The sequence below is a fragment of the Dendrobates tinctorius genome, unplaced genomic scaffold (genome assembly GCF_039654945.1).
Source record: "Dendrobates tinctorius isolate UK_male_01 unplaced genomic scaffold, ASM3965494v1 ptg000133l, whole genome shotgun sequence".
NCBI lineage: Eukaryota > Metazoa > Chordata > Amphibia > Anura > Dendrobatidae > Dendrobates > Dendrobates tinctorius.
Window position 1 is genome coordinate 12970673 of NW_027361801.1, and position 13335 is coordinate 12984007.

The 13335-nt window shown below is 41.8% G+C and overlaps 1 protein-coding gene across 4 annotated transcripts in view; it reads left to right on the plus strand.

Moving 5' to 3' along the window:
- Positions 1-13335, plus strand: part of DOCK11 (dedicator of cytokinesis 11) — a 481846-nt gene that overhangs the window by 74986 nt on the left and 393525 nt on the right. For all 4 annotated transcript variants that reach the window (XM_073543480.1, XM_073543481.1, XM_073543483.1 and 1 more), the window contains exons 7-8: positions 441-575; positions 7545-7722. In XM_073543480.1, the coding sequence (XP_073399581.1) occupies positions 441-575; positions 7545-7722 (313 nt within the window). The remainder of the gene's footprint in view (positions 1-440; positions 576-7544; positions 7723-13335) is intronic.

A 13335-nucleotide genomic window follows, 5' to 3' on the forward strand; every position in this document is an offset into this window, starting at 1 on the left:
ACACAGTTTGTCCCTGATGAGGCTAACAATCTAAATTCCCTAGCAATATGTCTTTGGAATGTGGTAGGAAACCGTAGAACCCCCACGCAAACATGGGGAGAACATACAAACTCCTTGCAGATGTTGTCCTTGATGGGATTTGAACCCAGGGACTCCAGTGCTGCAAGGCTATCCACTGAGCCACTGTGCTGCCCAGTATCACTTAACATGTTGCAGCTGTCAAACATCCTTGAGACATGCAGCCTTGGCGACTCGAACATAGAGCATGCCGAAGATACTCTGTTAGCACCCGAGCTTGCTTGGATAACACCTTATCCGAGCACATTTGCTCATCACTAATCATTTGTAATCCTCAATTTTAAGGTGTTTCTGCATTGCATGTTTGTTGTACTGGCAGAAGGTGTTTTGCATTACATAACTTTGTTTTATTACACTATTAGGTATTCAGAAAGCGTTATTTTTACTTGACTCAGCTGCCTGATGGCTCCTATATTCTAAACTCATACAAGGATGACAAATCTTCAAAGGACTCAAAAGGCTGTATCTTCTTGGATTCCTGCATTGATGTCACCCAGGTACCGGGTATCAGAGTTATTTTGCTCTTCTAAGTCTAAGACTAAATGGTATTGAAAATCAGACAAAGCTTGGGTCATCTTAAGAGGCTTTTTCACAAATCTTATACTTGGACTTAATGTTTTTTTTAATAGAATTTTTCCATAAACATACGAAAAAGCATGCACTTGTAATAATTATTAAATGGAACTGACAAAAAGAAGAAATGCAAATAGAACTTCTAGAAAAAAAGACTGGTTTCAGGGCAATACGAATCATGGCAAACTGTGGCATTGATCCAATTCGTCAGCGACCACAATATTTCCTCATTTAAAAAGTTATCTACAATCGCCGGAATTCCCACAATGTTGTCATTTTTAGGAATTGTTGCTTTCAGCTGGAACTATTTCCATAATAGGGAACATAAAGGTAGTCAGATGGTCCCAGTAATGCAATTTTGCCTCAATTCAAGAGGATTCCTTTATCCCTGTGAAGCTCTAGTTAAAAGCAATAGACGTATAGATTATCAGATCATATGAAATTTACCAGGTTCTGTGCATTTTTCCCAAATAAATTAGCCGCAAACTGTAGGTGCTCCAACTGCCCTGAAAAAAATGTGTATAACACTCTGATATCTCCTAGGACTGTACCCAAACCCTTTCAATCTCTTTAACAAAATATAGTTTTGTAAATGTCAAAATGACCTCACCATAGAAACGGACCAACAATCCATTTAAAAACACAGTACATTGACAGACTTCTCATGTTTCTAAAATTAAAAAGAAGGTTGACAAATTATCCTTCTTGTGGTCAGGCAGACTCTTTTGTGCAGGACACTGAATCAAACTGACGGTGTCACTGTTAGAGGTAACATTATCCTGTTGTGACTGAGAAAAGTGATGTGCCATGTATATATATTCCATAATGCTATCCGCTATCCCACCCCCTCACTAATGCACATGCTGGTGACAAAGCAGTGGAGGACAATTGGAACATGTATTTGGAAATAATTTTGCCCAGATGGCTGGTGCTACGGTTGGTGGGGCTTCTGATAGCGGTTCAAACATTCTTAGCCATGGTATTTTTTTTTTCTTTAATACTATCCTGTCTATTTCCTGTGACTGATGAAATCTTCTGTAATGTGTAGAAAGGAAGCTAGCACTTTTTGGACAATTTATGCGAATCAAAAATTGTTTAAATTTACCAGGACCAGCAAGTTTCAAAACATTAGACTTGAATTTGATTTACCTTGAATTGATTTAGTGATCTTTAGTTTGAAGCAGAAACAAGCAAAATTTGGTGGGGAATATTTTGAAGCTGCAACAGCCTATTTCTGGTGGTTTTAAATTTAACTTTCTGATTATTAGTTACCCTTTAAAGGAAACGCGGCATAAAAATAGGCCACAGCAATCATTCCATTCTCATGTACTGTATAACATGGGAATGATAAACAAATTGGAGCCCATGCCAGGTCTTCTATTTTTTCTTTGTCAGTCAGGAAAAAACATATTTGCCCTTTGGTGTTTGTTTTCAGAAAAAACTTTTCTATTCTTCAGTAAAACCCAGCTGCATAGAATTACTCATGTGCCCAATAAATTATTTTTTTAATATTGCTGAAGCAGAAAAGTATCACAAAGTGTAAGTAAAACTTTTGGGTTCTAATCTGAAGGACATCAAGGCAAACCTTTGTCCACCCGGAGCATTGGGTACAGGTTGAACTTCGACACCTCATTTAGTTTACGGAAGTCATTAGAGAATCGTAATGATCCGTCTGGCTTCAGGATTAGTAAAATTAGGCTAGCCCAGTCACTTCGGGATTCCTCGATCACTCCCAGTTGGAGCATTTGTTTCACCTCACTCGCGATGGCTTGTCTACGGGCCTCGGGCACGCGGTATGGTTTCATTCGCACCCTTACGTGAGGCTCGGTGACAATGTCATGGTGGATGACAGAAGTACGACCGGATAATCCCAAAAATACATCTGTATTCTCCTGTACCAATTTTCCGCACCTCTCGCCGCTGTTGTTTCAAGAGGGTGTCTCCTATCTTCACCTCTCCCTCGGCCTCCGTCCAGACCAACATCTGAGGGTCTCCAGAGGACACGTCGGGAGTCACTTCCGTAAGCATACACTCCCGGTCCTTCTATGCTTTCACCAAATTTACGTGATATAACTGTTTGGGTTTCATTTTGCCAGGCTGGTAAACTCGACAGTTTACTTTCCCCACTTTTTCCCGAACTTCATACGACACTTACCACTTGGCCATAAACTTGCTTTCAGTGGTGGGCACCAAAACCAACACCTGATCTCCTGTTTTAAAGGAGCGGGCTGTGGCCTTTTTGTTATATATGCAGCCTTGCTCTGCCTGAGCACCCATCAAATACTCTTTTACAATAGGCCTGACCGCTGCAATTTGGTCCTGCATATTTGCCATGTGCTCAATGACACTTTTATGCGGCGTATGTTCCTGCTCCCACTTCTCTTTGGCTACGTCCAGCAGACTCTTAGGATGTCTGCCATACAATAGCTCAAAGTGTGAAAACCCCATGGAAGCCTGCGGTACCTAGCGAATGGAAAACATCAAGTAGGGAAACAACATCATGTCCCAATCCCTTCCATCCTTAGAGACTACTTTCTTCAACATGGATTTGAGGATTTTGTTGAAGAGCTCGACTAATCCGTTGGGCTGAAGGTGGTACACAGACGTACGCAACTGTTTTATCTTGAGTAGCCTGCACAGTTCCTTCGTCACCTTGGACATAAAAGGAGTTCCCTGATCAGTGAGGCTCTCCTTTGGTAGCTCAAGGCGATAGAACATGGCAAACAACTCCCAGGTGATAAGCTTAGCCAAGGTGTGCCGAAGCAATATGGTCTCTGTACCGGGTGGCGTAGTCTACGACTACTTTTGTGGTGGTGGCTCTGGGCGGATTTCACTATTGGCCCTACCAGATCCATCGCGATCCGCTCAAAAGGTACCTCTATAATGGTCAGAGAGACCAATGGACTCCGGTAATTCACGGTGGGTAAGGTTAGTTGGTACTCCGGATACGTATCACAGAAACTCTGGACCTCAGTGTAGACACCGGGCCAAAAAAAACGCTGCAGTATGCGCTCCTGTGTCTTTTTGGCCCCCAAATGCCCTCCCAGCATGTGAGTGTGAGACATGTCGAGCGCTGCCCGACAGTAGGATTGGGGCACTACCAGTTGTTCTAACTCCTCATCCTGGATTTTATCAACCATGTACAGTAACTCCTGGTTGATTGCCATCCGTGGGAACACCGTCTCCGCCCCCGGTTGCTGTGCCACCCCATTTACCTCGATTACTCTTTCCCGTGCCCGGGTCAGAGTGGGATCCTGGAGCTGAGCTGTCCCGAACTTACCAGGGGACACTTCCAGTTCTTCGATCGGTGGGGTCTCCTCGACCTCTCCTGCCAATACCTCTAAGGGATACCTATCGGGGTTACACTCTGTCCCTAGGTTGGCGACCCCTACGGCAGGTATCCCTGACTCGGGATCTTCGATTTCTGCGCCCAGAATACCATTTACCCAAGTCTCTTCCCAATATAGTCCCATACGGAATAGTCTTTACCACTCCCACCACGTCTTATTTTTCCACACGGGGTGGAAAACGTAACCTCCGTGGTTGACTACTCTCAGAGCTCCCCATGTATGCATATTGCCCCCATTTTCCATACATTGGGGTTGTCTCCAACAACAAAGGACCCATGAACCAGAGTAACTAAGCTCCCCGTGTCCAATAGAGCATCCGTCTGGTACCCATTAATGAGCACCTTGCACAGCTTGGGTTCGGTACCGGCAGTGCCTGTAGTGGTGGTGTAGACTGGCTGGGTGCACATAGACACACGGCAAGTATACCCACAGTACATGGATTCAGTTGTCAGGGGCAGTTGGCAGCAGCCGCACGTCTGGGCCCTTGGCACCGTCAACACTTAATAACTGCTCCACGAGTGAACCTTGGGACCGTTTTAGGGGACACTGGTCTGTTGTCACTCTCCCTTTGGGATACCCCCTTAGTATGGGCTCAGTCCGGATTGGCCCCAGTGTAGGGTCATTGATTTTTCCCAGACTATGGGGTTGGTGGGCCTTTTGTGACAGCAGAAGTGAAGCAGTGTCCCATATAAAGTCCTGAGTGGCTGTATACCGCTCCACCAGTCCAATCACCTGGTCCAGAGTGCCCTGGTCCCCCTGAACCACCCAACGCTGTATGCCTGCTGGCAGAGCCCTCACCAGCTGGTCGACCACCACCCTCTCTACCATCTGGAAAGGACTTAGGGTCATATGCCTGAGACCTGGCGAGATGCGACTCCACAAAAGTCCACTGAAATACCCGTTGAGCCCGCACATAAGTATTAACCCTCAGTTGGGCAAGGATCTCACCTTTCAGCTTCCCATAGGAAGGGCATTGTCCCGATTGAGGTCCAGATAGGCCTTCTGGGCATCTCCTGTCAGGAAGGGGACCACAACTTCAATCCACTGGGAAAATGGCAATTTTCCTCAGTGCCAACTGGACCTTGTACCGGGCATCAGAACGGATTGAGGTCGTTGGTGAGGGCACCTCTTGCAGAGCCGCAATTTGTTGCAAACTCAAAATTGTTTGTTTGCTGCTGCTCCTGTAGCTGCTGCTGCTGACACTCCTGCAATTCTTCTGTTGAACTTGAGAGACGGCCAGCAGCCTTAATATTATCTCCATCTTGTCAGCCGGCTTGAGCTGCAGCGTTGCAGGCCTAATAACCGATATGCAACACGCTTTTGGAGTGATAAAGGATTCCTCTTGACTTAAGGCAAAATTGCATTACTGGGACTCTCTGACTACCTTTATGTTCCCTATTATGGAAATAGTTTCAGCTGAAAGCAACAATTCCTAAAAATGACAACATTGTGGGAATTCCTGCGATTGCAGATAACTTTTTAAATGAGGAAATATTGTGGTCTCTCACGAATTGGATCAATGCCACAGTGCCATGATTCATATTGCCCTGAAACCAGTCTTTTTTCCTAGAAGTTCTATTTGCATTTCTTCTTTTTGGAGTATGCCTCAGTTCACACTGCCCACATTCTCCACCATATGTAGTGCAGCGGTGTGCATGCTGTGCAGTGAAGAGGCATTGAAACAGGAAAGTTCAAAGTAAAACGTAGTTTTAATGTCCAAATTTACAAACAAAACACACCGGTATCCTTCGGATCGCTGCCGGAAAACAAGACAGTCCGCAAATGCGTCCGGTTGCCAAGGGCGACTGTAACACTGTATCCCGCTGCGGGGTGCCAGGAGTTCGCTCTGCTGGGCTCTGTGTTCCCTCACACAGGCAGAGCTGTTGCAGAACTGACTGCACTGCTTGCTGCCAACTCCACACTGACACACGCTCGATCTGAACAAGGGCAATCCTACACTTGTTTTTGTTTTTTTTTTTTCACCATGTTCACTAAATGCTAAACGTGACCCACCATTATGATTCTTCATGTCATTACAAGTTCATAGACACCAAACATGTCTAGGTTCTTTATCTAAGTAGTGAAAAAAATTCCAAACTTTGTTTAGAAAAAAAAAATTGTGCCATTTTCCGATGCCCGAAGCGTCTCCACTTTTCATGATCTCGGATTACGTTTTTAATGATACCATTTTGGTGCAGATACAATCTTTTAATTGCCAGTTATTGCATTTTAATGCGATGTCGTGGCGACCAAAAAAACGTAACTCTGGCGTTTTGACTTTTTTTCTCGCTACATCATTTGCTGGTCAGGTTAATCCTTTTTTTGGTTGATAGATCGGTCAAGTCAGAACCCGTAGACACCAAATATGTCTATGTTTGATTTTATTTTTATTGTTTTATTTTGAATGGGGCAAAAGGGGGGTGATTTAAACTTTTATATATTTATTTATTTTTATATTTTTATAACTTTTTTTTTTTACTTTTGCATACTTCAATAGTCTTCATGGGAGACTAGAATCTGCTATAACCCGATCGGCACTGCTACATGTATTCAACGATCAGATCACCTATGTGTAGCTGAATTACTCACTTTCTATGAGCGCCGACCACCTGGCAGCGCTCACAGCAAGCCGGCAGTGACAACCATAGAGGTATCCAGGAGACCTCCGATTGTCATGCCATCCCACCGGTGACCCGCGATCACGTGACAGGGGTCACTGGTGGGCGGATTTCCAGCCTTATGGCCGGAAGCGCGCATTAAATGCCGCTGTCAGAGTTTGACAGTGGCATTTAATGGGTTAACGGCCACAGGTGGATCGCGATTCCACCTGCGGCTATTCCGGGCACATGTCAGCTGTCCAAAACAGCTGACATCTCTGACATTATGGACAAGATGTATTTACATAGTTTCATGGAATTGTGATTTGCAATAAATAACAATCGCCTCTCTAAGTATTCCAGAAAATGGGACCAATGGAACTTAACATTTCCTAAGCTTTAGCCAATACCAATATTTTGTTATGTGGTGGGTTTGGTTGAGACATTTCCTTTTTCTTTTAGTAGTACTTGATGTTAAAATATTATTATGCTTATTATAGTGTTTGTTAGATACTTATTAAGCCTTTATTATCACCATTTTGCTTTACCTGGGAGAGAAGCGGCATGCGCTGTACTACTACGGTGCATGTCGCAAAGGGGTTAAACATAAAAAGGTGGGAACTATGCTTCCTGATTAACCTTAATGACGTCTAAAACATGGTGAGAGTATAGAAAGTTGCAAGTTATAACTCCGTTATGATTAGCCGAGCAAAGTTATGCTTTGGTCTGAATACTTACTGGGTGTCTTTGACAAAATTGGATAAATTGACAAAAGGGTACAAAACTAATAACCAATTGTAGAAGGATCTTAAAATGGGGAATTAGTTATACAGATACATGAGATATAGACTTACATGTAAACACAAATGATCTACCTTGCTTACTGTATATGGAAACTGCTTTATATATTCTCTCTATTGACAGTACAGCTTTTTTTCTCCTTTAGTGTCCAAAGCTGCGTCGCAATGCTTTCGAGTTGAGGATGTTAGATAAATCGAGCCATCATCTGGCAGCTGAGACGGAACAGGAAATGGAGGAGTGGCTGCAGACATTGAAGAAAATCATTCAATTCAATACAGACAGCTTGGTGCAAGAGAGGAGATACACAGCAGATCCTGTCCAAGGTTATATAGCCAGCAATACCGTATGTGGTGTAATGGATGCGTGCAAGCCTTGTGTGCAGCACACATTAATAAGGCAGATGAAGATGGTCCTCTGGCACCAGCAGAGCTGCACATTACCGTTACTGATTCATTTTCAATTACAGTTTGTCATCTATGTAATTTTAATCAGTCACTGTCTCTACAAGATCAAATTCATTGCTATTGAAACGCTTCCAAAAATGATAAATGCTGCTCAGTTCTAAGCCGAAACATGTAAATGGTGCAAATTATTCTCATTTAAAAAAAAAAAATATCATAAAATTTTGTCCTTCACTTATTCTTATTTTGGTAATTGACTACCGGAAAAAAGGGTTCTTACTGTCAAAAAACTAAAATATTATAGAAGAACTATTAAAATAAATGGGACTTTCAAAAATTGCTCTTCCAAAGGCTCAGACAAAAATGCAAAACAAACAAGCCGATTGTTTGTGGGGATTGTGGGGTTGATGTCAGCAGCTGGCACTAACATCAAGCCCACTGGTTAGTAATGGAGCGGCATCTGTCAGACACCCTTATTACTACAGGCACTTACCTAGAGGTCAAAAGAAACAAATACACACACAAAAAAGTCCTTTATTTGAAAAAAATCACTCCTTGACAATGTTCCTCTTTCACCCATTTATTAAAAATATATATACTGTATATATCCACACTGGTCCGCCCTAATGCAAATGGAGGTCTCACGATGATCCCCGTCTTCTTCATCCAGTGTATGGAGCTCCGTTCAGAGAATGAAGCTCCATAGACTGGAGCACCAGCCGCTGCCAAGTCTTAAGCTGCTCTCCGCAAGACCTGTCCGCTGTGAACATTAAGGTTACCTCAGTTTACAGCTGCCGGTTTTTGCCGCCTCCTGATTCAAGATTTTTTTTTATTTATTATATGATATTTTAAGTCATTTCCTTATCTACTTTTGTTTGCAGGGCAATTGTTTTGCTCTTACCCCCATTTTGCTTCCTTTTGCAGCCCCTTAGCCCTTACAACAGCCATTTTACAGCCATTTTCTAGCACCAACGTTCGGCTCCCCATTAAGTTATATGGGGTTTTGGACCAGGGTCATGTTCTGGTATCCAAACTGAACTTTCTTCATAAGTTCGGCCGAACCTGATGAACCTGAACTTCTGTGGAGTTTTCTCATCCCTAGTGAAGATGTAGGTATTCACACATATGACTGTTTCACACTTGCGACTGGTGTATTCATATTATTATTACTTTTTTTTATAAAACTTAGATTCTTTTGAGATCTGTGCTTTTTTTGGGCACAAAACATGTAATTCTTCCTGAAAATGATTGCAAACACAAATTCTTTGGTATTATTATCTTCATTTAATTTGTCTTAAATGAAAAAACACAAAAAGAATTATCCTAAAGCCAAAATAGATATAATTCCACACCAAACATAAAAAAGAGGATGGACAAAAGTATTGGCGCTGTTCGAAAAATCATGTGATGCTTCTCTAATTTGTGTAATTAACAGCACCTGTAACTTGCCTGTGGCACCTAACAGGTGTTGGCAATAACTAAATCACACTTGCAGCCAGTTAACATGGATTAAAGTTGACTCAGTCTCTGTCCTGTGTCCTTGTGTGTACTTTATTGAGCATGGAGAAAAGAAAGAAGATCAAAGAACTGTCTGAGGACTTGAGAAACCAAATTGTGAGGAAGCATGAGCAATCTCAAGGCTACAAGTCCATCTCCAAAGACCTGAATGTTCCTGTGTCTACCGTGCGCAGTGTCATCAAGAAGTTTAAAGCCCATAGCACTGTGGCTAACCTCCCTAGATGTGGAAAGAAAAATTGACAAGAGATTTCAACGCAAGATTGTGCGGATGTTGGATAAAGAACCTCGACTAACATCTAAACAAGTTCAAGCTGCCCTGCAGTCCGAGGGTACAACAGTGTCAACCCGTACTATCCGTCGGCGTCTGAATGAAAAGGTACTATATGGTAGGAGACCCAGGAAGACCCCACTTCTTACCCCGAGACATAAAAAAGCCAGGCTTGAGTTTGCCAAATCTTACGTGAAAAAGCCTAAAACGTTTTGGAAGAATGTTCTCTGGTCAGATGAGACAAAAGTAGAGCTTTTTGGGCAAAGGCATCAACATAGAGTTTACAGGAGAAAAAAAGAGGCATTCAAAAAAAAGAACACGGTCCCTAAAGTCAAACATGGCGGAGGTTCCCTGATGTTTTGGGCTTGCTTTGCTGCCTCTGGCACTGGACTGCTTGACCATGTGCATGCCCTTATGAAGTCTGAAGACTACCAACAAATTTTGCAGCATAATGTAGGGCCCAGTGTGAGAAAGCTGGGTCTCCCTCAGAGGTCATGGGTCTTCCAGCAGGACAATGACCCAAAACACACTTCAAAAAGCACTAGAAAATGGTTTGAGAGAAAGCACTGGAGACTTCTAAGGTGGCCAGCAATGAGTCCAGACCTTAAATCCCATAGAACACCTGTGGAGAGATCTAAAAATGGCAGTTTGGAGAAGGCACCCTTCAAATAAAATATCAGGGACCTGGAGCAGTTTGCCAAAGAAGAATGGTCTAAAATTCCAGCAGAGCATTGTAAGAAACTCATTGATGGTCAGGAGGAGGACATAATTTTACCTCTATATAAGTCACTAGTGCGACCACACTTAGAATACTGTGTACAGTTCTGGTCTCCGGTGTATAAGAAAGACATAGCTGAACTGGAGCTGGTGCAGAGAAGAGCGACCAAGGTTATTAGGGAACTGGGGGGTCTGCAATACCAAGACAGGTTATTACACTTGGGGTTATTTAGTTTGGAGAATCGAAGGCTTAGGGGTGATCTTATTACAATGTATAAATATATGAGGGGACAATACCAAGACCTATCTAATGATCTTTTTACTCTTAGACCTGTGACGGGGACAAGGGGGCATCCTCTACGTCTGGAGGAAAGAAGGTTTAAGCATACGAACAGACGTGGATTCTTTACTGTAAGAGCAGTGAGACTATGGAACTCTCTGCCATATGATATTGTAATGAGTGATTCCCTACTAAAATTTAAGAAGGGACTGGATGCCTTTCTTGAAAAGTATAATATTACAGGGTATATACACTAGTTTCCTTAGTGTTGCGTTGATCCAGGGAGCTAGTCTGACTGCCGTATGTGGAGTCGGGAAGGAATTTTTTTCCCCAATGTGAAGCTTACTGTTTGCCACACGGGTTTTTTTTGCCTTCCTCTGGATCAACATGTTAGGGCAAGTTAGGATAGGATATGGGTTGAACTAGATGGACTTAAAGTCTCCCTTCAACCTTAATTACTATGTTACCGGAAGTGGTTGGTCGCAGTTATTTTGGCTAAAGGTTGTGCAACCAAGTATTAGGCTGAGGGTGCCAATACTTTTGTCTGGCCCATTTTTGGAGTTTTGTGTGAAATGATCAATGTTTTGCTTTTTGCTTCATTCTGTTTTGTGTTTTTTCATTTAAAACAAATTAAATGAAGATAATAATACCAAAGAATTTGTGTTTGCAATCATTTTCAGGAAGAAACTGAGTATTATCTGACAGAATTGCAGGGGTGTCAATACTTTTGGCCACAACTGTAAAACACTTGATGCACCCCCTTTCTTCTCTCACCACCATGGTTTAGCTGCATAAAGCTTCATGGTTATTTCTCATTTTTCTGAAAATTATTATTTTCTTAAACATTCAAAAACTTTGAGGTATAATGAAATGTCTGGATTGTACGTGTTTGAGTTTATTCTGCAGCTGTTAGCTGGTGGCAAAATAGCTAGAACTCAGTGTGTTCAAAACGTTTCCTGCGATTGACTTTTGGCTTCATGTATATGGAAAGTTAAGAATTTTGGACTGAATCCTTCTTTATCCATCAACTCAACTTACAGTATTATTATATAGCTTAGTTACAACAAAAAAAGAACTAGTAAGTCAGCAGAAAAAAAAGCAGTAAGCATATCTATACTGAAGCAATAACAAATTGGACTAGAATATATAATTTTATAAAGCATATACAGTATGTATTTCTGTAGAATCCTTTTCTCAAAATTCAGTTTTTTTACCCATCCAAAATATTCAATAGCTAAATAAAATGTGTATTCCTTAAATCCAGTTTCAGTTTAACCACCCATTTAAAGTGGTTTTCCATTATAAAATTGTTTCTCCCCATATGTTGAAAATAACAAACACACCACAATCATTGGTAATGTGCACTGCAGCCTATAAATAATCAATGGGGGAGACCACCTACTGAGGGTGACTATAGCCTAGGCTGTTTGTTATTTTCTACATGTGCAGAGCTATAAGGCTAGAGAGAGACTAGAGAGAATTACGGACGAGTGAGAGGCGCTAAAACCAAGCATTGCACTCGGACCAATGTTTCTCTAAGGGGCAGCTCCCATCTGCTGTATATTTCTTGGCCGTATTTTACAGGCTGAGAAAATACGCCAATGCAAGTCAATGGGGGCGAGAAAAATACGGATTACACACGGACCAGACCAGACGTGTGACTTGTGAGAAATATGCACCGCTGTCCTTTAACAAAAGCCAGCAATTCATTTTGCGATACAGTGAAATCACACTGACATGTTTAATAAAGAATAGAAAGAATAGATATAGACACATAGAATACATATATATTTTTATATTGCATATCTGTATATACAGTATATATATATAAACACACATGTCATTGAGACACACATATATATATGTATATAAATTTATATTTCATAGAGTTCTACATAGCAGAATAGCCACTAAATCAATTGCCGGCTTCTGTAAAATCATTCCAAAACCCGACATGAAAATGACAGATGGTTTACATACAGTAAACCATTTCATTTCATCTAGTTTTTTATATATCTCTGACTAATAATTAGATTAGATTAGATTGCTATTCCAAAAAAAAGCCATGGATCTGTAAAAAAAATAAAATAAAAAAGCAACAATATACTCACCTCTCCGCTGTTCAGTAAGGTCCCCGCTGCAATCCATCAGAAGGGGTTAACTGGTTTACAACATGATCGGTGCTAATGCGACCGACCCCGCTGTAAACCACTGCCGAATGAACTTTTTCCCACACTCATCAGTTCACCTCAGGTCAGCCAGGGGACTCGGTGCAGCCTCACTGACATCAGTGGTAGTCAGTGAGGCTACGTGGCGTCCCCTGGCTGACCTGAGGTGAACTGATGAGCGTGGGAAAAATTTCAGAAACTTTCCCACGCTCATTAGTTAATCTCTGGTCAGCCGGGGAGGCTGCGCAGAGATTAACTAATTCATTCGGCAGTGGTTTACAGTGGTGCCGGTCGCATTAGCACCGGTCCCGTTGTAAACCAGTTTACCCCTTCTGATGGATAACAGCGGGGAACCTGACTGAAGAGCGGAGAGGTAAGTATATTGTTGCTTTTTTATTATTTATTTGTATTCTTTTTTTACAGATCCATGGCTTTTTTTTAAAATAGCAGTTGAATAAATTTGGTCAAAAACTTGGTGTGTTTATTTCATTAAAAGAATTTTTAATTAATGTCTGTGTGTGTTTTTTTAACCCTTTAATACTATAGGGTTAATAATGGATAGGTGTCTCATTGACACCTCTCCA